We start from the raw sequence: 25,274 nt of genomic DNA on the forward strand, positions 1-25,274 counted from the left end.
GAAATTCAGGAAGTTGTAAGAGAAGGCTGTAACATAAGATGAAGGCTGTTGTTCATGACAAGGGGCTGTGGACATGCTTTCACCTCTGCTACCTAATTCATTGATGGAAAAGGGCACCATCTGGGACCTGAACAGACTTAGTGGTAGGCAACAGCCTGTAAACAATGCAATTCATTGTTCTTTATTTTAAGTATTCTCCAAATGCAGCATTTCTTCCAGTTTCAGTAGAAAAAAATTTTTCTCATTTTTCCAAGATGCTCTGGAGCCCTTGGGAAATGTGAAATATGAGTTATTATGCTGTGATTGGCGGGATTGGCACCAAAGGTACAGAAGTCCTCTGTCTGCAAGTCAAAAACCTGGCACAGGTAAGTATTTAATTTATGAAAAACATGAGCAGAGTCCTTTTATTGATTTCATGTTCAAAGTTGAATGCTTTCAGCCATGATCTTTACATAACAATGATGTTATTCTTACATTAAAAACTTGTCTCTTCTTTTTTTGTGGCAATCTACTCCTGTAAGAGCCATCATTGCCATATTGTAGCCAAGTTTGGATTGAAAAAGCAGCTGGTTAATACCCATTGACAATATGTTGAACTTTTAACCTGCCCCAGGTAGCTACTAAACCTTAGAGAATGCCCTATCCTTCTGTCATTGCCATGACATTAATTTTTTACATTTATTTTTATCTATATATTTATTTGGCTGCACTGGGTCTTAGTTGTGGCATGTGGGATCTTTTTTTTTTTTTGCTTAGGCATGAGAACTCTTAGCTGCATCATGTGTGATCTAATTCCTCGACCAGGGATCGAATCCAGGCCTCCTGCGTTAGGAGTGAGGAGTCTTAGCCACTGGGCCATCAGGGAATTCCCTGCCACATCATTTAAACTGTGGTTTGCAGCCCACCAGCTGCCTCAGTTATGTACTAGTGCACAATGATTGGCTTATGGCCATGGTACTAGTAAAAAATACAGAGCTGGGAACAAAGAGAATGGGGAGTGAGGCTTTTGAGTTGAGTTGAATGGAGAGTGAGGGTGGCCAGGACCATCAAGAATTTCCCCCACTCCCACCTTCCCTGCTGCTTAATTCCTTCTCAAGAATTATTTTTAACCACACATTCATTTTATAAAGCCTTTGTTTAAATACTCAACATCTCCCAGAAACAAAGCCGTGTGGGACAACAAAACCTAAATAATTACTGGTCAAACTTTAAGCTCTTAAAGAGGTCGCTCTTTCAAGTAACAATCACAGCACAGGGTATCATTTAGAATTGAAGAAAAAATTTTTCTGACCAGTATGCATGTTTATTCTTGGGCTTCCCTGGTGGCTCAAATGGTAAAGAATCTGTCTGTAATGCGGGAGACCTGGGTTCAATCCCTGGGTTCGGAAGATCCCCTGAAGAAGGGAATGGCAACCCACTCCAGTATTTTTGCCTGAAGAATCCCCATGGACAGAGGAGCCTGGTGGGCTACAATCCGTGGGGTCACAAAGAGTTGGACAGGACTGAGTGACTAAGCACATGCATGTTTCAGTTCAGTTCAGTCGCTCAGTCGTGTCCGACTCTTTGCGACCCCATGAATCGCAGCACACCAGGCCTCCCTGTCCATCACCAACTCCCGGAGTTCACTCAGACTCGTGTCCATCGAGTCAGTGATGCCATCCAGCCATCTCATCCTCTGTCGTCCCCTTCTCCTCCTGCCCCCAATCCCTCCCAGCATCAGAGTCTTTTCTAATGAGTCAACTCTTCGCATGAGGTGGCCAAAGTACTGGAGTTTCAGCTTCAACATCATTCCCTCCAAAGAAATCCCAGGGCTTATCTCCTTCAGAATGGACTGGTTGGATCTCCTTGCAGTCCAAGGAACTCCCAAGAGTCTTAGGCAAAACCAAAAATAATGCAGCAAATCATATCAGCTAAGAATTGTCAACTTTCTCCCCGGGGTTAAATGAAGTGAAGTTGCTCAGTCATGTCCGACTCTTTGCGATCCCATGGACACCAGGCTCCTCCGTCCATGGGATTTTCTAGGCAAGAGTACTGGAGTGGGTTGCCTTTTCCTTCTCCAGGGAACTTCCCGACCCAGGGATCGAACCCAGGTCTCCTGAATTGTAGTCAGACGCTTTACCATCTGAACCACCAGGGAACTGTGGCACTAAATAGCATGGTGGTGGTGGTGGTTGAATCACTAAGTCGTGTCCGACTCTTGCGACCGCGTGGACTGTAGCCCACCAGGCTCCTCTATCCATGGGATTCTCCAGGCAAGAATACTGGAGTGGGTTGTCATGCCCTTCTCCAGGGGATCTTCCCAACCCAGGAATCGAACCCGGGTCTCCTGCATTGCAGGCAATTTCTTAACTGACTGAGCTATGAGGGAAGCTGTATGAGGGAACCCCTGGGTTAGGAGGGCAGAAAATGTTTGCCTCCTCCTGGGTGGTGGGATAAGACTGTTAGACTTCCACGACCTAGTATGTTCTATGACCAGCAGGTGGGGGACAGTTTGCAGTAATGCTCTCCTCTTGGCCATCAGCCTCTGAGACTGGAATAAGCAAAAGCTGTGGAAGTACAGAAGTCTGGGCTCCAGCTGTGAGTAGACATGAAGTGACTTGTGTCAGGCTCTCCAGGATCTTTGGAAGTGTTAACTTTGATCTGGCAAAACCTCAGAATGTCCCTGAAGGTTGTTCTGGTCTGACTCTACTTGGGCTAAATAGTTATTGTTTAGAAAATCCCTCAGTTGCTATTGATTTCTTCCATATCCACTGGGTCTTCAACAGGTAGATAAAGATGCAATTTTCTTTGCTTTTTAAACTTCTATATATGGTGGAAGTACTTTGTATACAAATTTTTTATCATTTATTTTTGGCTGCGCTGGTTCTTCGTTGCTGTCTGTGGGCTTTCGCCAGTTGTGGTGAGCAAGGGCTCCTCTTTCTCTGCGGTATTAGGCTTCTCGTTGCAGTGGCTTCAGTGGCTTCTCTTGTTGTACAGCACAGACTCTAGGGCATTCGGGGTTCAGTAGTTGTGGTGCATAGGCTTAGTGGCCCTACAGCATGTGGGATCTTCCTGGACCAGGGATCAAACCCATGTCCACTGTATGGGCAGGTGCATTCATAACCACTGAACCATCAGGGAAGTCCTTAAATTTTTTCAAAGATTTATTTTATTGAAGTATAGTTGACTTACAATTTTGTGTTAATTTCTGCTGTACAGCAAAGTGATTCAGTTATATTATATATGTTCTTTTTCATACTCTTTTCCATTATGGTTTGTCACAGGATATTGAATATAGTTCCCTGTGCTAAACAGTAGGACCTTGATGTTTATCCATCCTATATATACTAGTTTGCATCTGCTAACCCCAAACTCCCAGTCTATCCCTCCCCCACCTCCTACTCCCTGCTGGCAACCACCAGGATGTTCTCTGTGTCTGTGAGTCTGTTTCTGTTTCGTACATAAGTTCATTTGTGTCATATTTCAGATTCCACACGTAAGGGACATATGGTATTTGTCTTCCTTAGAGAGGCAATTTTCACTCCATAGGTCTTCTACTGGAATAGTGTGTCATGCCCAGAACTGATGGATGTCATCTAGGATAGTCATTCCCCCCTTGACCACAGGGTCGGAATGATTTTAGTCCTGCTTTATTAAAGAGTTATGCTTCTTCATTTCAGTAGGATGTGATGCTCAAAGTAATCCTAGGGATAGACGGTTATCATTCACATTGTGTGGGCTTGGGAATTCAGTAACCCCCATGTTTCCCAACTCTTAGATAAAAAGTAACAGCCAAAAAGGCAGAATGGCAATGAGCAAATTGTTCGCATCCTAGTGGTACCTGAAGCAGTGCTTGGTAGTCAGCACTTCATAAATATTTGTTGAGTAAATGAATAAATAACGGTTTAACAACAACAGCAGAAAGACACAGTACACTGGTCTTTTCTTTAGGTCACTTGGTCAAAGCTGGAGGTGATTTTGCCCCCAGGGGACACTGGCAATGTCTGGAGACATTTTTTGTTGTCACAACGGGGCTGAAGGTTTTTACTGGAATGTAGAGGGCAGGGGCCTGGGATGCTGATAAACATCCTGCATTGCCCAGGACCACACCTCACAACAAAGAATTATCTGAATCAGAATATTAATAGTGCTGAGTTTGAGTTTGAATAATCCTGCCTTAGGTTTTTTTTTTTTTAAAAAGGTTTCATAAAAACATTTTAAAAAATACCTTTAATTTTCTTCCTGTTTATTATAGAAAAAGTTGTATAAGATTTGTAAGACTATAGAAATATTCTGAATCATAGAAAACATAAGAATCTGGAGCTACAAAATTCTGTATTTTTAACTAGATTCAAAAGGATTTACCACTGGATTTTTCTATGGTACAATGAGCCAAATGAATTTTTGAGTAGTTAAAATAGGGGCAAGATTGCATAGATTTGGTAGGGGTTTTAATTTAGCTCTGCCTCCCGCACCCCCCACCCCCCGCTCCCCCCACAGATCTTCCCCAAACAACAAGGTCACAACACAGTATCATTTAAATAAATAGCTCCTTCCACAGGGAAAAAATTAATCTGCTTACTGTAAAAGAGATTTTAAGCCTTTAAAATTCACATAATCAATCAGTCATCTCTAGAAGTGTGGGATGCTATGGTCCAGACAAGCCAAAGCAGTGAGAAGTCTGAAAATCAATGTCCCTGACACTGTACTGAAAAGCTCGTCTCGCTGAAGCCCAGGATGTGGTATCACCAGACAAGAAAGGCTTAGGACAGAAAAGACTTAGGACTTAAGACTTTCCCCTTCTAAGTTGACTATATTTTAATTTTTCTGGGCATATGGCTTGAATTATGTAATTGTACTCACCATCATTTCATTAACTACTATCTACCAGGGAACTACTAGACAGTGGTGAGTTAAATAGATCTGTTTAAATCTAAGTCACTATCTGAAGGACTCAGGGACTCAGGATATAAACTATCTTCACCCAACATACCACACATGCACACACATACAATGGAGTATCGTTTAGCCATGAAAAAGAAAGAAATCTTGCCTTTTGCAACACCAAGGATGGACCCTGAGAACATTATGCTAAGTGAGATAAGTCAGACGAAAAAAATAGGGTATGATCCCACTTATGTGTGGAATCTAAAAAAAAGCCAAACTTATAGAAATAGAGAACAATGGTTATCAGGGTCTGTGGGTCAGGGAAATGGAGAGATGATGTTTAAGGTATAAACTTGCAATTAGTGCATGGATTAGTCCTGGAGATCTAATGCGCAACATAGAAATTCTAGTCAACAACATTGTAGAATAGACCAAAGCTGTTGAGAGATTAGATCATAAAAGTTCTCAACATACACACACACAAGGTAATTATGTGAGGGGACAGAGGTATTAGCTAACCTTACTGTGATAAACATTTCACAATAGATAGGATCAAATCATCATGTTGTATACCTTAAGATTACATAGTTCACATGTCAATAAGATCTTAATAAATCTGGAAAAGTATCAACTTCATGGAGTGGGAAAGATGACCAGCTGTCCTTGGCTCAATTCCTCCACAGAAATTTATTTTCAATTTTTTAAAAATTAAAGAAGTAAATTAAAAAAAATTTTTTTAAATTAATCTAAAAATTAAAAAATAAAAAATTTAATGGAAAAAATTTGAAAATTAAAACATTTAAAAATCCTTTTAAAAAACACTTCTCTCTGAGCTTTTGAGAAGAGGTTTCCTGTGAGTGGCATGTCAGTGCTTCAGGGTCTTCTTACCTGGAGAAATGTCTTGGCCCACAGCCGTGACCTGACTTTCAGGACGGCGCTTTCTCCTCCTCCTAGTCGTCCCACTGCACAGGAGATTTGTAGGCACTCAATGTTTGTACAATTCTGCAAAAAACAACAGCAGTGGTGGTGAATCGGTATCTTTAAATCTTGGTAGAGAAACAACACTAGACTCAGTTTATTTACATTCTGTTTCCTCAGAAGTCGTTGCTTAATCCATGTACTTTAAATAAAGAACAAATGCATTGAAACGATTAAGAAAAAACACAGTTTGGTAGGCAAGACATATCCACATTGGTGGTACTGTAGAGCTAAAACGGATCATAAAATACAATGTGAAATTTAAGCTCTGTTTTAAGGACTTCAAAACAATCTTTCCACAATAGCAACTGAACTGCTCCATTTCATTTTCTCAGAACTCAGGAAGATACTACTTATAGACAGTCACAGCCCCTGACCCTGAACTAAGCAAATCCTAAAACAGCTTCAGAGGAAGGTCCATGAGTCCGTATTATCTCAGAGACCCAGTGATATTAACCCATTGACAAGTATTTGTTCCATAACATTCTTCTGGCTCAATTACTTTCTAGTTATAAAGCAGAATCTTCTGCAAGTTCCAGCCATTAAGCTGGTATTTATTTTTAATAATTTTTATTGGAGTATAGTTGACTTACAATGTTGTGTTAGTTTCTGCTGTACATTAAAGTGAATGGGGAATTGGTTCTTCTGTATAAGTTGTGCACATGTTCAGAAGAGTGGAGAGAAGGGTGTTTGGGAGTGGGGTGGGCAGATGGAAAGGAGGTAAAGAAAGGTGGTAAAGAATCGTCCTATTTGTGCTAAGAAGTTTCCATTTGATTCAGAAGGTCCTGAGGAAGCCTCTGAAACATTTTAAGCAAGGGGTCTGATCATGTGTGTATTTCAGAAGAGAGGTGGTAGGTGAGGAAGAATAGGAGGAGGAGGGTGGGATGCAGGGAGGTTGATAAAGGCCAAGTAAGAGATGATGGGACCCTGATACAATGGGAATGGAGAGAAGAAGATGAATTTTAGAGAAGTTTAGGAAGTAGAATAGATCTATGGTAGCCAACTTAAAATTGGCACAAGGGAGAGAGAGAAATGGGAGAGCTTTTTGGGCTTGGTGATAGAGTGGATAGGTAACTGGCTTTACTGAGAGAGTTGTGCACATGTTGGGTCTGGTGTGTTGATCAGACATCCAGAAAGATGACACAGTTTAGAGCAGCGGTCCCCAACCTTTTTGGTACCTGGGACCAGTTTCATGGAAGACAACTTTTCCATGGATGAGGGGGTGTGTATGTGTTTAGTGACGGTTTCCAGATGATTCAAGCACATTGCATTTATTGTGCACTTTATTTCTATTATTATTACATCAGCTCCACCTCAGATCATCAGGCATTAGATCCTGGAGTTGGGGATCCCTGGTCTAGGGTATAGGCAGGCTGGGGGCTGAGATGGCAGGAGGCACTTAGGCATGACTGGACTTAGGGTCAGGCAAGAATTTCTCTGAAAGAGCAGACTCAATGGGAGAGAAGAGGAGGGGCTGAGGATGGAATCCTGAGGTAAAGGGACATCTGGGGATGGGAAGAAAAGTCTGTGCAAAAGGCTAAGAAGGGGCAGTCCAAAAAGTAGGAAGAGAACCAGGAGAGAATGTTTTGGGGATGGCAAGGGATATGATGATTTCAAGAAGTGATCAAGAGTATCACACTTGAGGAGGGTTAGAAAGATAAGGTTTCTGTAAGCTGAGTTACAAAAGGGAGAATAGAGCTTAGGCAGATGCAATGATAACTATTACACAAAACCAGCGGGGGCCAAGATGAGAAAGGCTAGGATGTTCTCAGGCAGAGGAGATATTATAGCTCTGTGTTAACAGATACAATTTTTTTCCTATGCAAATTGGAAATTATGATCCCAATACAGGATGCTGGCATTCTGCAATTTCAAATTCCTAATCAGAAATGGGATTCAGTAAGTTGTTTTTAACTAAACAAAAACTGTAGGAGGTCCTATTTAGCTTTTGATTTCAGAATAAACTTTGCATAATCACTCCCTATCCAGAACTGCTTTGACTTGAGGACATGGGGAGGTGGATGATTTGCAATTGTTGAACCAAAAAGAGAGAAAGGGAATAAAACATGAGTTTCAGATATGGAAATCAAAGATTATCTTGCTCTCATCTGTAAGTAATAACTTTCTATGATGTTCAGAAGTTAAAAACCATCTTGAAATATAAATCTTTAATGAGAAAAAATAGGAGGGAAAAATCTGACCCTACAGATTTTGACTTTACTGAGATTGGGTAAAGGCTCTTTACTGAGATTGGTCAAAATCTGACCCAACAGAAATGCATGATTTTCAAATGAATTTTAGTTTATCTCTGTTGCCTTGGTGTACTTGTGAAAAATATGCTAAAGTGGAAAATGTAAAATATATTCAAATCTCAATTTTCTAAATTGTTGATCCTCATAGTTTGGGACATTGGTTTGCCAGAGGGCTTTCTTACTGCTACTGAATATGAGAATTCTACAGCTATCAATCCTTGTTTTCTTTCTTTAAAGAGGAATTATTTATTAAATTTTAAATTGAGTTATAATTAATATATATAGTTGGGCTTCCCTGGTGGCTCAGAGAGTAAAGAATCTGCCTGCAATGTAGGAGACCTGGGCTTGATCCCTGGGTCAGGAAGATACCTTGGAGAAAGGAATGGCTACCCACTCTAGTATTCTTGCCTGGAGAATTCCATGGACAGAGGAACCTGGTGGGCTACAGTGCATGGGGTCACAAAGAATGGGAAATGACTGAGCAACTAACACAATTGATATATACCATTATTACTTTCAGGTATACAGTGTCTTGATTTGATATTTGTATGTATTGTGAAATGAACACCACAGTCAGTCTAGTTAACATCCATCACCATGCATAGTTACAATTTTTTTTTTTCTTGTGATGAGAGCTTTTAAGATCTACACTATTAGCAACTTTCAAATATGCAATGTGGTATTGTTAATTGTAGTCACCATGCTGTGTGTTACACCCTCGTAACTTAAAATCACTGTTTTCTGTTCTTTCTTTCTTCCTGGAAGCTTTTTGAAAATAATCATACCATACTAATTCCATTATTTTATCCTAAACTGAATAGCATATAGATTCCCTACTCTTATATTTTGAAAAACATCACAGTGCCATAAAGATTTACAGAAACTTGAGTCATATCTGCCAACTGCTATAGTTTTTTGCCCTGTAATTGCAGGTACTTCTTTTATAATAAATGTTCCTCTCTTCATTTAACTGATTACATCAGACTCACTCCTTGCACTTTTGTGTCAATGGACATGAAACAAAAAGGGTTTCATGTTTGAAACCTTTTATGTGGTTGGGATAAAATAAATGAATATGAAAGTATGTCCAAGACATACATTTTAACTAATTAAATGTTTATTGTCTTTTCAGTGGGATCTAGGGGAGAAAATTAGGCAAATACAAGTGTTCAGTGTTACCCTGACTTGAAAAATTCTGTTTTATACTGTTATTTTTCTATATATTTGGTTACTTTTTGCCCTACCCATCCCTATGTGTCTCAACTTCTGAAGTGTTAGATTATGTAGGTTTTATCATCATTTGTTGCAGTGATCAAAGATTCTTGAGGCAGCACCCTCATTATCTGTCAGGCCTGGCATATATTTTTAAAAACACATACATTTAGGTCCCTGGTGGTCCAGTGGTTAAGATTCTACTTCTATTGCAGAGGGCATGGGTTCAATCTCTCATTTGTGAACTAAGATCCCACATGCTGTATGGCATAGGCAAAAAATTTTTTAAAATTAACAATAAAAATTTTAAAACACATGTATCAAACAAAACAAAACAATATTTTAACCCTTTTAAAGCATACAGCTGGGCTTCCCAGGTGGCACTAGTCGTAAAGAACTCGCCTGCCAATGCAGGAGACGTAAGATACACAGGTGCAGTCCCTGCGTCGGGAAGATCCCCTGGAGGAGGGCACGGCAACCCACTTCAGCATTCTTGCCTGGAGAATCCCACAGACAGAGCAGCTTAGTGGGCTACAGTCCATGGGGTCAAAAAGAGTCAGACACAACCGAAGCATGCACGCACGCAAGCATACAGCTAATGGCATTAATATTCACAGCAGGCTGAGTGGGCAACTGAGTCGAAGATGCTGAGCACGGATTCCCTGGTAGTACAGTGGTAAGAGTCTGTCTGCCAGTGCAGGGGACACGGGTTTGACCCCTGGTCCAGGAAGACTCCATACGCTGCAAAGCACCTAGGCCCATGTGCCGCAACAAGAGAAGTCACAGCTATGTACCACAACCATGAGTAGCCCCTATTTGCCGCAAATAGAGAAAGCCCAAGCAGCGGCAAAGACTCAGGGCAGCCAAAAAGAAATAATTTTTTTTTTTTTTAAAGAAAGTGCTGTGTCATGAATGCCATCCACAGTTTTACAAAGGGCTGACTAAGCTCAGGATAGATCCACCGCAGACCCCAATGCTTTGGGCCCAGAACATTTGCAAACACCATTCTTGACTCCTCCAGTGGAGCAGAGGACTATGAGATCCAGGGATGGGGTGAGACACTTCAAGACCCACTGCATGGGCAGTGTTTCTCCAGGCTCACTCCAACTCTCACCAGCTCAGTATCTGGGGACCAGATGACGACTGAATCTTTGTCTTCTTGAAAGGTATGAAAGGTCATGTTTTATGTTTCCATTATTAATTCTCCCATGTAGCCTCCAGGGCAGGTTCAGAAGAGTGAAAAAATTATATTCCAAAAAAAAAAGTCTCTTTTGCATCTGAAATACATACTGCCAAAAAAATTGGTCATATCTGAGTTTGGGGGGTGACTGGAAAATGGTACTTAAAGTTGAAAATTGAAACCTCCTGCCTTCGGGAATTCTGTCTGGTCCAACCTCCTCTCTCAGATCTCCACGCTCTGAGACAACTCACCAGGATCTTTGCGGGGCTCTGTCTGTGAGGCTCCAATTGAGGCACGTCTCTCCTCCTGACCAGATGAGGGATGGTGGAGTTTCGCAAAAATGCACTCAGCTCAGGGGTGTCCTCCCGGGGGGCAGTCGGCTGCACAGAGAGCCAGAGACATTACACCAGGTACAAGAACACTTATTAAACACTTGTTACCTTTTTCATTAGCCTTGAGCACCAGGTGATTTCTTTTATTGACTATGATTCACCTAAGAATTCAGACACATTCTCATTAATCAGCAGCATCCCCATCAGCAAGATGAACTACACTGGGCTTCCCTGGTAGTCCAGGAAATAGCAACTCACTCCAGTACTCTTGCCTGGAAAATCCCATGGACGGAGGGGCCTGGCAGGCTACAGTCCATGGGGCCGCAAAGAGTCGGACACGACTTAGCAACTTCTCTTTCTTTCCCTGGCGGTCCAGTGGTTAAGACTCTGTGCTTCCACTGCAGGGGGCGAAGGTTCAATCCCTGGTCAGCGAACTAAGATCCCACGTGCCACGTGGCAGCCAAAACAAAACAAACAAAAGATGAACTACACTGGCAAGAAACAAGCCTCAACATTGTCCAGTAATAGGAATTCCTAAATCCCGGGGAATGCACTGCTGGAACGTTTGTCTTGCAAGGATAAAATTTTAAGTGGGAGTTATTTCCCTGTAAGGACAGAGAGAATGTGGAAGTGACTTTCTAAGTGTGAGCCAGCAGTTTCTCACTACTTTCCTCTTGCTGTCTGTCAGGGAACTGAGGAGCATTCTGTATGGTGAGATGGATTCTGAGGTGGCAGAAAAGAGAGGTGCTGATGGTGGGAAAACAGCTGGATGTGGTCAAGGACCGACTTGGGCATGTCTGAGCCCCACACCCTGTAACTGTAAGAAGTGCTCCCTCAGGAGAAAACCATATTCTGTTTTTTGAAATTAATTTTTCTTGGAGTATAGTTGCTTTACAATGTTGTATTCATTTCTACTGCACAGCGAAGTGAATGAACTATATGTATGTATGTATGTGTACATATATATACATATACACACACAGCCCTTTTAAAGATTTCCTTCCCATTTAGGTCACCACAGACCATTGAGTAGAGTTCCCTATGCTATACAGTAGGTTCTCATTAGTTATCTATTTTATGTGTTAGTTGCTCAGTCATGTCCAACTCTGTGCAACCCCATGGCTGAAGCCCAGCAGGCTCTTCTGTCCATGGGACTCTCCAGGCAAGAATGCTGGAGTGGGTTGCCATTCCCTTCTCACATATTATCAATAGCGTATGGGCTTCCCAGGTGGCTCAGTGGTAAAGAATCCATCCACCAAGCAGGAGATGCAGGTTCGATCCCTGGGTTGGGAAGATCCCCTGGAGAAGGAAATGGAAAACCACTCCAGTATTCTTGTCTGGGAAATTCCATAGACAGAGGAGCCTGTCTGAGATACAGTCCATTGGGTCACAAAGAGGTGGACTGGACTTAGCAACTGAGCATGTGCACGATCAATAGTGTCTATATGTCAATCCCAATCTTCCAGTTCTTCCTACCCTTCTTCCCCCTCTGATGAACCATATTCTAATGAAAATGACTTCTCTGACACCCCATGTGTACACTGTGTTGTAATGGAGCTTGTTTTCAGCCCTGAGTTTGTTTGGCAAGTGGTCTAGAACTTACGATGTTATCTCAGGCCCCATGCCAGTCATATCTGCTCACCAAATGAACATTTTGAGAATCCCAATAAATCACAAATACTATCCCATTAAAATATTTTATTTTAGACTGACTGAGTATAAAGCCTGAATTTTTGGCTTCCTGCTACCCCTCCCCACAAGCACATCTTTTTCTGCCTGGTCTCTTTTTGTAGTCACAGGAGCAATCCTAGTGTGCTCATCTCTGTGGGAAGAAAACAAGCTACACTGCAGCTGAAATGATAGTGCTCAGTACAGCCTAAGAACCTAGAAAAATCTGGATAAACAGAAAGATAGAGTCCAGGTTTCTTAGTAAGACTGCTCAGCCATGTGTGTGCTGACCTCCACCTGTGCTCCAGTGTCCTTTTTCACCAAGGGCCCAGAGCATCCTGCTCCCCAGCAAGTAGAACCATGTCCCACTCCTGCCCTGCAGCAGGCTGATTCCCTGAGGCTGTTTGATGTTCCAGGTGATGGCTCTGTTCTCCATCAGCACCTGTCAAGCTGCACAGTCATTGCCTGCCAACTGATCTGAGTTGCCCCATGAGGAAAATGTCAGATGAAGAGCATAGAAGAATACATCTCAGCAAACATAAAAAAAGAAACCAAAACTCCAGACCAACCAACCAACCAAACAATAACAAAAAACCAGAGAGGAAGGAGACTGGCAAGGAAAAGTCAGGGTGGGGGGCGGATATCAGATGTAGGAGACAACCCAGGAGAAGTGTGATTCTATAGAAACCTAAGTAAAAGAAAGTTGCCAAAATAAGTGACAATTCCTTCTTTGCTATTCCTCCCAAGGAGAGGTGGACTCTAATCACCGCCCCCCCTTAATTCTCGGTTGGTCTCAGGGACTTTCTTGACCGAAAAAGTGTAGCAAAACAGAAAAACAAATAAAAGTATGTGACTAAGAATGTAAAGCCTTCAGAGGAATAAAGAAAGGTTAGGACTAAAAGGATTCATTGAATCTGTCACCTAAGAAATTATGGAATATGATCCAGCAACTCCACTTCTGGTTAGTTACCTGAAGAAAACAAAAATGCTAACTAGAAAAGCTATTTGCATTCATGTTCACTGCAGCATTACATCCAATAGCCAAACCTGGAAGTAACCTCTGTGTCCACAGATGAATGGACAAAGAGAGTGTGGTATACATATACAATGATATACAATGCAGTATTATTCACTCATAAAAAAGGAGGAAACTCTGCCATTTGTGACAAAATGGATGGACCTTGAGGGCATTATGCTAAATGAAATAAATCAGAGATAGACCTTATGATCTTACATACATGTGAAATCTTAAACTAACAAACAACCGCCCCCCCCCACCCCCAAATCTATGAAACAAACATATCTATACAGAGAATTGGAGAAGGAAATGGCAACCTACTCCAGTATTTTTGCCTGGAGAATCCCAGGGATGGAGGAGTCTGTGGGCTGCCGTCTATGGGGTTGCACATAGTCGGACACAGCTGAAGCAACTTAGTAGCAGCAGCAGCAGCATACAGAGACTAGATTGGTGGTTGCAAATTGGTGGGTACAAATTTCAGTTATAAAATAAGTAAGTTCTGGGGATTATAGATGGTGACTACAGGTAATAATACTGTATTGTATATTTGAAACTTGATAACTGTGGAAAATTCTGAAAGAGATGGGAATACCAGACCACCTAACTTGCCTCTTGAGAAATCTGTATGCAGGTCAGGAAGCAACAGTTAGAACTGGACATGGAACAACAGACTGGTTCCAAATAGGAAAAGGTGTATATCAAGGCTGTATATTGTCACCCTGCTTATTTAACTTATATGCAGAGTACATCATGAGAAACGCTGGACTGGAAGAAACACAAGCTGGAATCAAGATTGCCGGGAGAAATATCAATAACCTCAGATATGCAGATGACACCACCCTTATGGCAGAAAGTGAAGAGGAGCTAAAAAGCCTCTTGATGAAAGTGAAAGAGGAGAGTGAAAAAGTTGGCTTAAAGCTCAACATTCAGAAAATGAAGATCATGGCATCCGGTTCCATCACTTCATGGGAAATAGATGGGGAAACAGTGGAAACAGTGTCAGACTTTATTTTTGGGGGCTCTAAAATTACTGCAGATGGTGACTGCAGCCATGAAATTAAAAGACGCTTACTCCTTGGAAGGAAAGTTATGACCAACCTAGACAGCATATTCAAAAGCAGAGACATTACTTTGCCGACTAAGGTCTGTCTAGTCAAGGCTATGGTTTTTCCAGTGGTCATGTATGGATGTGAGAGTTGGACTGTGAAGAAGGCTGAGCGCCGAAGAATTGATGCTTTTGAATTGTGGTGTTGGAGAAGACTCTTGAGAGTCCCTTGGACTGCAAGGAGATCCAACTGGTCCATTCTGAAGGAGATCAAACCTGGGATTTCTTTGGAGGGAATGATGCTGAAGCTGAAACTCCAGTACTTTGGCCACCTCATGCGAAGAGTTGACTCATTGGAAAAGACTCTGATGCTGGGAGGGATTGGGGGCAGTAGGAGAAGGGGATGACCAAGGATGGGATGGCTGGATGGCATCACGGACTCGATGGACATGAGTCTGAGTGAACTCCGGGAGATGGTGATGGACAGGGAGGCCTGGTGTGCTGCGATTCATGGGGTCGCAAAGAGTCGGACACTACTGAGCAACTGAACTGAACTGAACTGAAGAGAGTGGATATAAAAGTTCTCATTCCAAGGAAAAAGAAATTTGTAACAATGTAAAGTGATGGATGTTAACTAGACATTGTGATCATTTTGCAATATATCTAGATATTGACTACATTGTACATCTGAATCCAATAAAATGTTACATGTCAATTAAGTCTCAACTAAAGAACAATAACAACAAGTTATGGAGGCCCTCTCCTGAGCAGAAGATTGGAAGAGATGGAAACTGAATCACAAAACTAAAGAATGAATGGATTTAGAGAAATGGATAATTATTTCAAGAAGTATGAAATTAAATCTCAATCTTCTCATATGAACTAATGCCTAATGGTGAAGAGATGAGATACATCTTCATCCCCCGCCCCCCAAATATGAAAGCAACAAAACAAAATAAAACATGAACATTCTTAGTAGCTGCTTGTAAGGAGACAAAAGATAGTAGCAAAACTTCATGGGCATATAGAGGAGAAGGCAATGGCACCCCACTCCAGTCCTCTTGCCTGGAAAATCCTGTGGATGGAGGAGCCTGGTAGGCTGCAGTTCATGGGTCACGAAGAGTCGGACACAACTGAGCGACTTCACTTTCATGCCTTGGAGAAGGAAATGGCAACCCGCTCCAGTGTTCTTGCCTGGAGAATACCAGGGACGGGGGAGCCTGGTGGGCTGCCGTCTATGGGGTCACACAGAGTCAGACATGACTGAAGCGACTTAGCAGCAGCAGAGGATACTGGTGAAAAAAGTTATGACCATTATAGAAAAGATTATTGACAGCTTTTTAAAATGAGGGAGAGCTACACAATAATTTAGAAAGATACATGATCTTATGATCTACAAGATCAAGATACCATGATCTTATATGCAGATTACAAAATCGCATATAAGATTTTAAAAAATGAATGCTTACTTACATTGTGTATCAAACATAGGACTATTTAGAATAGCCATCTAATTATTACCACCAGTGGTGGAGCTTAAATGATATTAAAGAAGTTTTGCTAATTACTTTTTAGGTACGACAATGGTATTATGGATTTCTAAAGAGTGTCCTTAATTATTGGCAACATACAACAAAATGTTTACGGGTGAAACAAAAACATAAACTAACAGATAAATAGAATATAGAACAGTAAATGGGCAACGACATTACTAGAAATCAAATATTTTCTTCTTTGTGTTTTTGCATCTTGCCTGACACATTCCTTTGATGGAAATTTAGTATCTCTCAATATGAAAACCAAGAAGATTATAATAAGAGTAAAAGAGAAATAAGGAAGTAGGGATAGCAATACAGCCTGGCTAACAAATGGAGGGAAAAACAATCCATTCTTGGAAGAGGATACAGAGGCAAGTTACTGCTTCTAGTTTGTTTTGAAGACAGGAAATTTAAGTAACTTTAACTTGCTTTGAGGAAGGAATAAGTAGAGAGGAAGAGGTTGCAGATACTGGAAACGGGGAATACTTTAGACAGCAAAGTTAAACTCGGAATTGGGAGAAGGACTCTCCTCTGGAAGTGCTGGAGAGGAGCTGAGGATGAGGGGGAGATGATTAGAAGCTGGCGGGGATGGGAAATAGGTCATTTGAAGACTGTTTTGCTTTAAGGTCACTGGCTAATGGTAGTGATGCTTGAGAGATGGGATAGGAGGTACAGGGAATGCCGTGAAGGTTTGGAGAAGCCGATGAGGAGAATGAGAGGGAGAGGCCATCAGCTGGCTGAGGAGAGTCTGCAGATGCCTCTGCCCAGTGAGCACCAGGCATCATCCATCTGTAACATGTCCACAGGCCAAGTGGTCGAGAAGCCAGACTCTGGGATCCCGCAGGAGGGAGATGGTCAGGCCAGGGACTTGGAAAGCACAGAGGACAAGGGAGGTGATGTAAGGGAGCTCATAAAAAGATGTTGTAACCAACTCACAGATTCCAGGCTTGGCAGGAAAGAAAGTATGGCCAAAGGCAGTCTTGAGAGTGGGGTGGGTTAACTGACTCAGAGAAAGTTTTTGTATCACGGAAGAAAAGTGCTAGTGGAGGAAGGAAGTGAGAAAAATAGAAAAATAGGAGACTGATTTATTAGAGTCTTGGATGTTGAACTGAATATCTCAGAGGTAAGGATGTAGAGGAGATGTTCAAAGTACTGGGCTAATGGGATGCGTGGGAGTGAGCATGAGGGTCAGCCATATGGACTTTGCAGTATTTCAGGACAATGGCAGGTGGGTGATGCATTAGCTCAGGGATACTCAGTGATGGAGAATCTGGTAGAGAAGTCTTTGCAGGGTTCTCCAAATTCCAGGATCTAATGCCTGATGGTCTGAGGTGGAACTGGTGTAATAATAATAGAGATAGAGTCCACAATAAATGTAATATGCTTGAATTATCCCCAAATCATCAGCCCATACCCTAGTCTGTGGAAGAATTATCTTCCACTAAACTGGACCCTGTTGCCAAAAAGGTTGGGGACCGCTGCTTTATCGTGTAAGATTAAAACTTGAGCTTGGACAGAAAATTCAGAATTGTGGAAATCTTTAAGATTCCCTTATATGTTTTCCATCATATGCTCAGGTGTTTGTGTGTGTATGTGTGGTGTGTGCTATGTGTGTAGTTTTTGAGATTTAGCATGTGCAATTTCTTCTTTTTATAGGTCACTAGAAGGTATGTTAACCCTGTAGGGTAACCAAACGATAGAGCAGAGATGCTGAGAAGAACTAGTGAATTTTTTTTTTTTTTTAAATTCTCAAGGTATCGCCTACTTTTGGGCTTCCCTGGTGGCTCAGACAATAAAGAATCTGTCTGCAATGCAGGAGACCTGGGTTTGATCCATGGGTCGGGAAAGATACCCTAGAGAAGGGAATGGCAACCCGCTTCAGTGGGAATTCTCCTTGCCTGGAGAATTCCATGGACTAGAGGAGCCTGGTGGGCTACAATCCATGGGGTCGCAGAGTTGGACACAACTGAGCAACTAACACTTTCAGTCTACTATTCTTGTTAGTGGTAGTAGCAGCAGCGGTAGTTGTAGTATAACAGCTGTAGTAAAACAACAGCCCAAAGAGAAGAAAACCCTTCAACTTCCTCTGTGTTTATACTGGATGCAGCTTGTGTTCAGAAAAAGTTAGGACACAACCTATTGTGGTGCTCCCTGGTGTACCATTACTCACAAATATTTCTAAGTGGTTTCTCCATAAAACCCAGGACTTGCTCTGAGATACGGAATGAATGTATCACACCACAGGGGTTGATGAAATGTATTTCTTCCTCTTAGTGATGGTGTTTTACAAATAGAACAACACTGCTCTCAAGTACCATCATCAAAGTCCAATGGCTCGCAACCCAGTTTTCTCAAATGGCATTCCAGAAATTATTTCAAAAGACAAAACAAAAATACAACCCCCAAAACAAGGTAGAAGTTATCCAAGAAATGTAAACAACAGTTAAAGGCTATTTTCCAGATGAACTTTTTTAGCCTGTTTCACCATGGATCACAAATCTACAGGTCAGGTTTTTCCTTAAGCTGAAATCCTTTGGGCTGAGGGAGGCTGGCCTCTTAGCACCCAGGTTATGCAGACTTTCAAGTTCAGGGTAATGTTTGTTATGTGCTATGGGAAGCTAGTGGTAAACACTAACATATTTCTTCAGAACAAACATGAAAATCACTTCTTTCTGTAATAAGGAAACAATTGTTAGTAAATAGGGTTCTCTCCCCAGCTGTTAGTCAGATTCTGACCCCAACAGGAGTTTTCTATTTTCATAAATCATCACAAACTCTTCACTCTGGTATAGGTTTAAATTTATGGATTAAAGGGATACTGTGTGGCTGGAACATGCAATATAGTTGGAAATGCATCTCTGGAAGAAAAGAGTTGGATGACATTAGATAAAAGCTCCATGAATCCAAATAAACACAGCACATAGTATTTTTTCAGCCTGTTTGTCATTTGTCTTTGGATTTCAGGTATTTCTCATCCATAAAAGGCAGTTGCCTTTTCCTCATGTGACTCTGTGTCTGTAATTAAATCGACACAGAGATTAGTCCAGGGGGTCAGTCCACCATGTCATTTTCTTTAAGACGTAAATGTTCAGGATTTGCTGGGAGAGAATAAAAGCCACAATTGTCTTTTAACCTCCTGAACAGTACAGCAAAGCAGAGCTGAAAGAAGCAATTTACTCTCTTGGTGATTTTGAATCTTAGCTGCTGGACATGTATTTTAAAAAATTTGAAATATAGATGAGAATTTGGAAACCATCTTAAAGAGACAATAAGGCAAAGAGAAACAGACCCCAGAAAGTATATTGTCTTTGGTGGCTGAAAAATGGTAATGTTGTAAGTAAGACTACTCAGGTAGTGTTTTAGGTAAGAGGTGGATGAATTCCTGTATCAGAGGGAACAGGAGAGTGAGAGAAAGAGAGAGAAAGAAAGAAAGGAGGGAGGGAGGAGGAAAGAAAGAAAAAAAGGAGGAGGGAGGAGAAAGGGAGAGAGAATTTGGTCTGAGAGCTGCTGACCTGGGAAGTAACAAGTATCCTGCATTCTGATCAACAAGCTGCAGTAAGTACTGTAAACGGAGGCAGTGATGAGGAAGAAAATTCTCCTAAGGATAAGACAAACCGATGCAAGTTTGCCAAGCCACTGTCTGTGGCCCGCTGATTTAAAAAAGAACAATTTGCCGGGCTATACTCCCTGACGAACAGTTTCTCTGTTTCTGCTTTCCATGTCTGCGCTATCTGGTTGTAATTTGGACTTCCTGTGGGAACAGTCTTGTTCGAGAGATCAGTTCTCAGTTGTAACTTTCTGGTTTCCAGAGCTCCGAGGACAGTTCTTTACACCTTGGCTTTTTCTCTTGCTGTCGGTTATCCTAGCCTAGTCCCTGTCAGATTACTTTCACCTCAGGATTTCCCTCTCTTGAACTTAGCCCCAGAAGATTCAATAGATCTTAACACAGGTTGGATCTGACCACCTTGTCTGTCTCCCTCCTCGGGCTACACTCTTACAATCTGTAGCCCTGTCTCCCAGCATCTCATACTTGGCTGTTACTGATGAAATCTTGCCAATTAAAAAATAATAAATAGGCCTTGTCTCTTTGTGCAACTTCGGTTCCTTAATCATGTTTGCTTACTTAGCTTCATTGTATTGAGAGATTGTAGCCTATCTGAAGGACCTTACTGACCCCAGGAGAGAGTCCACCAAAATAAGAAATTTGGTAGTTTGAAATCATTACTTTACTGCCTTTAGAATATTTTAAAAATACTTTATCCAACTCCAAAATTCTATTCCAAGAAGGATCTGGAACAAATTAGATTTAATGGATTGGTCTGAGTGTTGCAGACTGTTTCAAAATGCTTTAAATGGCAGAATATGGGGAAATCACCACATTCAAATCCTGTGTCCCTGCCCTGGACCATGAAGCCTGGAGGCAGAACCTTTATGGATGCTTCTGCCCCTGGGATTAGAGAAGACCGATAAATAAAGTGGCGCCATCATGGGAGGAACAGAAAACCAAAGACTGCAACCTTTTCATTGGGGGGCAGGAGTAAGAGCAGGGGTGACAGTGACCCCCCCCCCCAAGTGCCACACTTCACGCTTGCTTGAGCTGTGCACCACCAGGGGTTGTGCACCTCGCTCAAGCTTTTCCTGAACTGCATCATCTCCCCGGGGCATCCATCCACCCCTGTACTCACATGTTTGAACAGGGTCACAGAGAAGACTGAGTGAATCCCCACGAAGCCTAATATAAAGCAAGTACTGATACTTTATAAAAACTTCACTGACTTCTGCTTGTATCCTCCATCTCCCCCAGCCCTAACTTAGTTGTTGATGGTCTGTATTTGGGCAACAAATGAGGTGTTGTGCCCAGTGTCTCCTGAGACAGTCACAGGTCTTAGGAGAACATGAATAGTGTGGTGGCTTTTCAACATGGTCAGTGTCTTGTTCATCAAACCTTGTGGACATTCAGGTCACTGATGGGATAACCAGACAGTAATACTTTCTGTTAGAACTGAATCCCGTCAGGCCTCTTCAGACTTAGAGGTTTATGTGAGCACAGTGGCGTTTGGAATGCATATTCAATTTATAGACAGGTTGTATTTCAGAAGGTTTTCGGCTAGGAGTTTGGCACTTCAAATACCTTTTTTTTTGGAAATCGGGCCAGCCCACAGGAAAACCTAGTTCATCCACAATATGGCTTTGATGCATACAACTAAGTATTTGCAATAAAAAATAAAGCTGGGGAGGTTACTCCAGGAGTAATTTTTTTTAAATAGAAAAAAAAATGATTGTGTTAATTACATTAAATACTGATAGATTTAATGAGAGTAAGCCTTATGGAGATTCTGCAGAAGACATCTGGGGAATTTCAAAAATTTTAGAGTTGGTGGCACTGATTCCTTAAAGTGAGTGGCCTAAAAAATGTCTCAAAGGAAATCTGATGGTTTCTAATTCATAAGCCAATTTCCTTAGAACATGTGAGAGTTGGAGTCAGTGAAGGAGGGAAATGAATAAAAATGAGATATTTATATATTATACAGGAGGAGAAGCTGACTAAAAAATTGTATGTGAACACAAGAGAAAGAGATTTTTCTGAAGGGAAATCAATTGACTGTCTGGAGAGGAAAATGATGGGGAACTTTGGAAATCCTCTGGAGGAAACTTCAAAAAGTAGACAGTTCTTCCTCTGACAGGTCCACGGTTGGGACATTTTGGTGGCTCATCCAGTGGAGACTGGAGCATTCTCAGAAAAGACTTGCGGATGCAGAGGTTTCAAGAGGCACTCACTTCCTATGGCTCTACTTATAAAGGAATCGTAGAACCATATAGTAAGGAAATTCACCTTAGTCCACTCAGCAGGGAAGATTTAATGTGCACGTGTGTGCTCAGTTGCTCAGTTATATCCTACTCTTTTCAACGCTATGGACTAGCCCATCGGGCTCCTCTGTCCATGGGATTTCCCAGGCAAGACTACTGGAGTGCATTGCCATTTCCTCCTCCAGAGGATCTTCCAGACCCAGGGATCCAACCTGCGTCTCCTGTATTGCAGGCAGATGCTTTACCACTGAGCCACCTGGGAAGCCACATGATATAATGCTATGATTTAATTTTGCCTATACAAATATATTTCTGCCTCCCTTTTCATTATTACAGATCTACCATCTCTCTACTTCTCAGTTAAAGAGCTAAGTTAAAAAAAACTAGCTAGTTTAAGATAAAACTATCAGTACTCCAATTAAAAATACCCTTCAAATTAGCTTTGTTGCAAGAATCTGAAATTGATATTAGACTTAAAAATTTGCCCAGCCTATTCTTTTGATGGTAACAAATATAATAAATAATTTACTAATTTCCAATTTACATTTAAGTCAGCAAGTAGACTGTTTAGCTTTGCATTACTCAGAAAGAAATTTCTAAGTAAATTAATAGTAACTTCACCAAGAAATTATTTACTATCTTAAAAGGAAAGTAATTTTCAAATACTCTCAATTGTTTATAGCTATTCATGTAAAAAATATGGTCATTATCAAGTTTTAAAATCTATTTATTGATAAAAGGTCATTTAGACTCTTTGGGTCATGCTTGTTAAATATAGGTAAAAGTACTTTGAGATCTGAAAGTAATACTATTTCAAGTTTTCCATGAATTCAGAATTTCAAAAACTCGTGACTTGTTATAATTAGTTATTTTATCATGGTCTTACTTTCTATTGTAATCAAATCTTATTTTTTAATGATATGGTTTTTATAAATATATATATATATTTATTTATTTGGCTGAGCTAGATCTTAGTTACTGCACATGGGATCTTTAATTGTGGCATTAGAAGTTTTAGTTGCACACACAGGATCTAGTTTCTTGGTCAGGGATCGAACCTGGGCCCCCTGCTTTGGGAGAACAGTCTCAGCCACTGGACCACCAGAAAAGTATCTCTAAATAAATCTTGTATTATGTTTCTATAGAAAAAGTTTTATAAAATGAGCATAACTAAGCTGCATTTTGCACTAGCCTTGGAAAGATTTTTAATCAAAATCTATACTTTAAGGAATAACTTGGTAGCAGGGAATGGAGGTAATGGGGATATACTCCCACCCAGCTTGCACCAACCTGTCAAAGTTTAAGGCTAGTTACTATTGGTAAAGTTCCAGCCAGTGTAAATGATCATTAAATTGCAACAAAGAAAAAATAACTCACAACCAACACAATTCAGTTCAGTTGTTCAGTCATGTCCGACTCTTTGCGACCCCATGGACTGTAGCACTCCAGGCTTCCCTGTCCATCACCAACTCCCAGAGCCTGCTCAAACTCATATCCATTGCATTGGTGATGCCATCCAACCATCTCATCTTCTGTCATCCCCTTCTCCTTCCGCCTTCAATCTTTCCCACCATCAGGGTCTTTTCCTATGAGTCGGTTCTTCGCATCAGGTGGCCAAAGTACTGGAGTTTCAGCTTCAGCATCAGTCCTTCCAATGAACACCCAGGACTGATCTCCTTCAGAATGGACTGGTTGGATCTCCTTGCAGTCCAAGGGACTCTCAAGAGTCTTCTCCAGCACCACAGTTGAAAGGCATCAATTCTTCTGCACTCAGCTTTGTTTATAGCCCAACTCTCACATCCATAAATGACTACTGGAAAAACCATAGCTTTGATTAGATGGACTTTGTTGATAAAGCAATGTCTCTGCTTTTTAATATTGCTGTCTATTTGATCATAGCTTTTCTTCCAAGGAGCAAGCGTCTTTTTATTTCATGGCTGCAGTCACCATCTGTAGTGATTTTGGAGCCCCCCAAAATAAAGTCTCTCACTGTTTCCATTTTCCCCATCTATTTGCCATGAAGTGATGGGACCAGATGCCATGATCTTAGTTTTCTGAATGTTGAGTGTTAAGCCAATTTTTTCACTCCCCTTTCACTTTCATCAAGCGGCTCTTTAGTTCTTCTTGGCTTTCTGCCATAAGGGTGGTGTCATCTGTGTATCTGAGGTTATTGATATTTCTCCCAGCATCTTGATTCCAGCTTGTGCTTCATCCAGCCTGGCATTTCTCATGATATACTCTGCATATAAGTTAAATAAGCAGGGTGACAATATACAGCCTTGATGTACTCCTTTCCCGATTTGGAATCAGTCTGTTTTCCATGTCCGGTTCTAACTGTTGCTTCCTGACCTGCATACAGATTTCTCAAGAGGCAAGTCAGGTAGTCTGGTATTGCCATCTCTTTCAGAATTTTCCACAGTTGCTGTGATCCACACAGTCAAAGGCTTTGGCATAGTCAATAAAGCAGAAGTAGGTGTTTTTCTGGAACTCTCTTGTTTTTTCAATGATCCAGTGGATGCTGGCAGTTTGATCTCTGGTTCCTCTGCCTTTTCTAAATTCAGCTTGAACATCTGGAATTTCACAGTTCACATACTGTTGAAGCCTGGCTTGCAGAATTACTTTGCTAGCGTGTGAGATGAGTGCAATTGTGCAGTAATTTGAACATTCTTTGGCATTGCTTTCTTTGGGACTGGAATGAAAACTGACCTTTTCCAGTCCTGTAACCACTCCTGAGTTTTCCAGATTTGTTTGCATACTGAATGCAGCACTTTCACAGCATCATCTTTTAGGATTTGAAATAGCTTCACTGGAATTTCATCACCTTCACTAACTTTGTTTGTAGTGACGTTTCCTAAGGCCCACTTGACTTTGCATTCCAGGATGTCTGGCTCTTGGTGAGTGATCACACCATCGTGGTTATCTGGGTCATGATGATCTTTTTTGTATAGTTCTTCTGTGTATTCTTGCCACCTCTTCTTAATATCTTCTGCTTTTGTTCAGTTCAGTTCAGTTCAGTTGCTCAGTAGTGTCCGACTCTTTGAGACCCCATGAATCGCAGCACGCCAGGCCTCCCTGTCCATCACCAACTACCAGAGTTCACTCAGACTCACATCCATCGAGTTGGTGATGCCATCCAGCCATCTCATCCTCTGTCGTCCCCTTCTTCTCCTGCCCCCAATCCCTCCCAGCATCAAAGTCTTTTCCAATGAGTCAACTGTTCGCATGAGGTGGCCAAAGTACTGGAGTTTCAGCTTCTGCATCAGTCCTTCCAAAGAACACCCAGGACTGATCTCCTTTAGAATAGACTGGTTGGATCTCCTTGCAGTCCAAGGGACTCTCAAGAGTCTTCTCCAACACCACACTTCAAAAGCATCAAT

At 41.4% G+C, this 25,274-nt stretch overlaps 1 protein-coding gene across 2 annotated transcripts in view; it reads right to left on the reverse strand.

The window, feature by feature from the left end:
- ITGA8 (integrin subunit alpha 8) overlaps nt 1-25,274 on the reverse strand; it is a 196,493-nt gene that overhangs the window by 23,395 nt on the left and 147,824 nt on the right. For both annotated transcript variants that reach the window (XM_018057147.1, XM_018057148.1), the window contains exons 26-27: nt 10,740-10,868; nt 5,755-5,868 (exon numbers count right to left, since the gene is read on the reverse strand). In XM_018057147.1, the coding sequence (XP_017912636.1) occupies nt 5,755-5,868; nt 10,740-10,868 (243 nt within the window). The remainder of the gene's footprint in view (nt 1-5,754; nt 5,869-10,739; nt 10,869-25,274) is intronic.

This window comes from Capra hircus, chromosome 13 (genome assembly GCF_001704415.2).
Source record: "Capra hircus breed San Clemente chromosome 13, ASM170441v1, whole genome shotgun sequence".
NCBI classification, from domain to species: Eukaryota; Metazoa; Chordata; class Mammalia; order Artiodactyla; family Bovidae; genus Capra; species Capra hircus.